The following is a 4888-nucleotide window of genomic DNA, read 5'->3' on the forward strand; positions in this document are numbered from 1 at the left end:
ATAGGAGTATAGTGGGGGCGTTGCAATATCTGACGTTGACAAGACCGGACATCTCTTTCTCTATTAACAAAGTTTGCCAATATTTGCATGCTCCTACAACTCAGCATTGGACAGCAGTGAAGAGGATTCTTAGATACATGAAGTATACTTTGGATTTGGGTCTACACATTCGCAGGTCATTCTCCTTGCTAGTAAGTGCATTTTCTAACAGCCCAATGGGCTGGATGTTCTAATGACAGGAAATCCACTGGAGGCTTCGCTATTTACTTGGGATCGAATCTCATATCTTGGAGTGCTAGGAAACAAGCGATAGTCTCTAGGTCAAGCACTGAGGCCGAATATAAAGCAATGGCGGCAATAGTGGAAGTCATGTGGATCCAGACTTTGATGGAAGAATTAAGAATACCATATCCCAAGAGTGCTCGGTTGTGGTATGATAACATGGGAGCCAAACATTTGTCCTCTAATCCCGTCTTCCATGCACGCACAAAACACATCAAAGTTGATTTTCATTTTGTAAGGGACAGGGTGCTACGGAAAAGGTTGGATGTTCAGTTCATCTCAATAGAAGACCAAGTGGCAGATGGTTTTACAAAAGCATTGACTCAACGAAGGCTGGAAGATTTTAAAAACAATCTCAACTTGAGGAAGTTGTGATTGAGGGTGGCTGTTAGAGATATAGTGTTTGTATGGTTATCTTGTACATTGTGCAACAAGTTAGTCTTGGCCGGCTGGAGATTTCTTCTGTTGTAAGTTAGAGATAAGCTGTAGCTTAGAGATAAGTCTGTTGTAAACTAACAAATCTCTAGCTGGCCCTAGATGGTTGTTGCACCTCCATGTAAATCCTGCACGTATTTGTGCCCATATAAACACGTAGACGCGGCCACTGCGGTGGTTACCACGCTTCAACCATTATTCTTTCACCTCTGTCCGTCAGCTCCATCCCATGGACGGGGTGGCCTCGGGGCCTTATATAGGCAGCGGATAAGGCCGGGGCTCGTACGTAGTGCGCCGCCATCCCTGGCGAACTAACTTGCACAAACCACGCGGGATATCTTCAGGTTGTTCAGGGCTGGCATCAGATACCCTTTTCCTGGATGGATACGATGAGGTTCTCCAACTTTCTTGTGCGTGTCCGTGATGGACTGCAGCTTACCCGTTCCATTGGTCAGCAGCGTGATCCCCGCCGCCGGCTCACATATGTGTACAAAAGGATACGTTCCGGAAAAGAGATTATTCTACGTGCAAGCCAACGCATGTGTCGAGCTGCCTGGACCTCATTCTCGTACAGAGGATGCCATCAGGATTCATGTAAGTTCAATTTACAAACTACAAAGTATAAATATCGTAACAAAATATCGTCAAACAAATAGAAAGTGCGGCTTGCACGTTGTGGACAGACAGTAGGCCACGGCCATCTTGCATTGGTGACCAAATTAAGTTCGGTAAAATTTATACGTATAGGTGACTGTAAAGCAGATGGAAAAGGAGTGGTTGCGCCAGCGCCAGCAACAAAGGAGACGGTGACTTTGATGTTAATTTGCACCGGCACATTGTCAAGTCGTCCATGGAACGGGCGAATGGGCGTCCACGGCAACAAAAGCAAGAGGTCATTTTTACATTTTTGTCACTGACATCGTCAGCTTTATTTCGTCAGAGTCAGAGGTCAGACGCTAGTGAGGAGTGAGCTAGTACGCCCCAAGCATAGAAAAACGGGAAAGAGATCTCCACTTGCATGCTGCTTTGCGCGGCTCTGAATTGGACACGCTTGCGGAACAGATAGCGACATGCAAGACGCTTGCAATGCAACCTTGTCATTGCGCACTTGGAGCAAAGGCCGCCAGTACAGAAGCTGGGGGTATGTTTAAGGTTCAAGATGGGGAAGAATGGGGGGTCAGCAAAGATGAATGGACGGTGATCAGCACGGCGGTGGTAGCCGGTGGTGAAGGACAGGAAGGTGTAGCTCCTCCGCTGGTCGGGTGATGGAGAATTGTTGATCGGTAGGGCTGAGAAAAAAAAATGGCTGGGGAGGGAGGACGGATTGATGAGGAAAGAAGCGGAGGAAGAAAAAGGATGAGTGGCGACGGTGACCGGCGGTAGCTAGGGAGGCGTGTGGAGCTCAAGTAGGTGTCATATAAGAAGACGATAAGTAAGGGTTCTGGAACCCGAAAAAGTTTGGGGCTTTATGAACAAAAAATTAAACATCAACACAATATAAAGTACGAAAACATAGAAAATAGTCACATTCGTGACTTATAAAGTACGAAAAGAGTTATGTATATGATGAGATCCAGCAGCTATAAAGTTACCTTCGTGACTTAAAGTTACATATATAAAAATTATAAAGTAATAATTATAACTAAGGCGCAAACTAAAACTCAGGTGTCTGAAGATCACGAAGCAGTACATGATTTCTTTTCTAAACTCTTGCACGACACTATATTCCTAATCGCGAACCTCACATAAGTTAAGTACCAAAACGATCGAGTCAGGATTAAGATATTCCAGAGCGAGATTTAGCAAAGCCTTGTTCAGGATTATTCATAAAACTCTAACACATCCTCGAATTTTCTCTGCATCCTCTTCTTACCGTGTGTTCCCACGAGCCATTTCGCTCGCGTTTGCCTCCGCCGCCGCTTTGGCCTCTGCCTCCGCCCATGCCTTGGCCTCTGCCTCAGCCTTCGCCTTCGCCTCCGCCTCGGCCTTCTCCTTCTCCTCTGCTCTCTTCTTCAGCTCATCGATCAATATCTCAAGGCACGGAGAAGGCTCGCCGGCTCCCGCTCGCTTGGCCGTCATGAGGCACTCAGCGACATCGGCCGGCGTGAGCTTCACCTCCCGCAGTATCTCCTCGACGGAGCCGAACAGCTCGTGGTCGTCGATGTCCAGGTAGTTCTTGGCGAGGGTCTGGAACGCCTCGAAGCCGCAGTAGGACATCTCGATGTGCATGTCCATCCTGCCGCGCCGGATCAGCGCCGGGTCGAGCTTGTCGACGTGGTTGGTGGTGAACACGACGATTCGCTCGCCGCCGGACGCCGACCACAGCCCGTCGATGAAGTTGAGCAGGCCGGACAGGGTCACCGTGTTGCGGGGCCTGTCGTCGGCGTAGTACCTGTCGTCGTCCTTGGGCGGCCCGCCGGGGCGTCGCCGCTGCCTGGCGCGGTCGCCGGTGAGGTCGAGGGAGCAGTCGATGTCCTCGATGACGATGATGGACTTGCTGGTGGTCTCAATGAGGAGCCTGCGGAGGTCGGTGTTGGTGTTCACGACGGTGAGCTCGACGTCGTAGATGTCGTAGTCGAGGTAGTTGGCCATGGCGGCGACCATGGTGGACTTGCCGGTGCCCGGCGGGCCGTAGAGTAGGTACCCGCGCTTCCACGGCTTGCCGGTTCGCCGGTAGAAGTCCCTGTTGTTCCGGAACGCGTCGAGGTCGTCCATGATGTCCTTCTTCTTGGCCCGGTCCATGGCCAGCGTGTTGAACGTCGTCGGGTGATCGAAGTCGATGTAGCTCCATGACTTGGATTCGTAGCTGCTGCTCGACTCGATCGATCAACGTAAAAATCAACGATCAAATCAACAAATCTATATATCTGGTTGCGATAATTCGTTTGTGAGGCCCGAAAATATATATGCTTACTAAACATCGCGTGACTTGCTGTTGGTGTAGAGCCTGCGGCGGCGGTTGCTGAAGAGGATCTCGCGTCCCCGGCGGCGGACGTGTGGCAGGTACTCGTCGACGACGAGCCGGCGGTGGCGGAGGTGGAACGTGAGGCGCTGGAAGCGTCGCTTCCCCTGGCGCTGCCCCTGCACGTCCTTATCCACCACCGACGACCACCAGAGCGGAACGCCGCGGAACTCGTCGGCGACGTCCTGGCCGTCCCGCATGCTGATGACGAGGCCGTCGCCGTCCTTGGCACCCTCGGCGCGGAGCTCGCGCGCGTCCTCGTGCGAGCACGCGCCGCTCAGGTACGCCTTGACCTCCTCGTAGGTACCGTCGTTGTCGGAGACGGGGCCGTACCGGGAGTAGCGCACGTCGGAGCCGGGCTCCGAGATGTCGATGGTGGCGTAGGGGTCGACGACGTTGAGGACCCGGCGGGCGCGGCGGCGGAGGAAGAGGTTGAAGTAGGTCTGGAACAGGCGGCGCGGCGCGTAGGTGGCGACCAGCGACACCAGCGGCGCCAGGATGAACCACAGCGAGCCGAAGTTGGTGAACGCCGAGCCCAGGTTGGCGAACGCCCACCGCTGCCACCGTCGTACGACCTTGCCGGGCTCAGCCATGGTGGCTGCGCTGCCAATGCTAGCAGGAGGCCCCGGAACTGGTTATTATAGGTAGATGGAGAAGAAATGGTGGAACGAGCAAAGTACTTTGTCCACCATCACATCTTATAATGTTCTTGATCACACTCCTCTCATGCTCTTTGTCTAGTTTATAGTTTATAGTCACCATCTCATGCTCTCTGTCTAGTTTATAGGCACCAATCACAATCGGATTCGTCCAAATCGCATATTTTTTAAATTAAAGTGGGTATCTTTAGTTAAGATTTTAAACATAAAATGGTAGAAAGAAGACCTCCATCCCAAATTATATGTCGTTTTGATTTATTTTGATTTATAAATTTTATTATACACTTAAATATACCACAAGTCAAGATGAATAATGATACCTATGAATTTAGAAAAAACAAAACGATTGATAATTTGGGACAGAGAGGGAGTAGAATTGTAGAATGGGATCCCTTGATTCTGTTCGTAAAGCAGCATGACAGAATGGAGATTTGTACAACCATAATCCCAATTAATTTTCTGATATTACAACTCGATTCCTTCAAAATAAAAAATAAAAACTCAGTCACCGTGGAAAGCACTCCAAACTCATGTTGACCTTACAGAAGTA

At 50.4% G+C, this 4888-nt stretch overlaps 1 protein-coding gene across 1 annotated transcript; it reads right to left on the bottom strand.

Annotated features, from left to right (window-relative positions):
- Nucleotides 1-2261: 2261 nt before the first annotated feature.
- LOC117843412 (AAA-ATPase At3g28610) lies at nt 2262-4431 on the bottom strand. Its single transcript, XM_034723995.2, has 2 exons — nt 3632-4431; nt 2262-3526 (listed from the first exon to the last, which is right to left on the bottom strand). Exons 1-2 carry the CDS (start codon nt 4270-4272, stop codon nt 2587-2589), a joined length of 1581 nt encoding a protein of 526 aa, XP_034579886.1. The 5' UTR covers nt 4273-4431; the 3' UTR covers nt 2262-2586.
- Between the last annotated feature and the right edge of the window lie 457 nt (nt 4432-4888).

The sequence above is a fragment of the Setaria viridis genome, chromosome 2, assembly GCF_005286985.2.
Source record: "Setaria viridis chromosome 2, Setaria_viridis_v4.0, whole genome shotgun sequence".
In the NCBI taxonomy this organism is placed as follows: domain Eukaryota; kingdom Viridiplantae; phylum Streptophyta; class Magnoliopsida; order Poales; family Poaceae; genus Setaria; species Setaria viridis.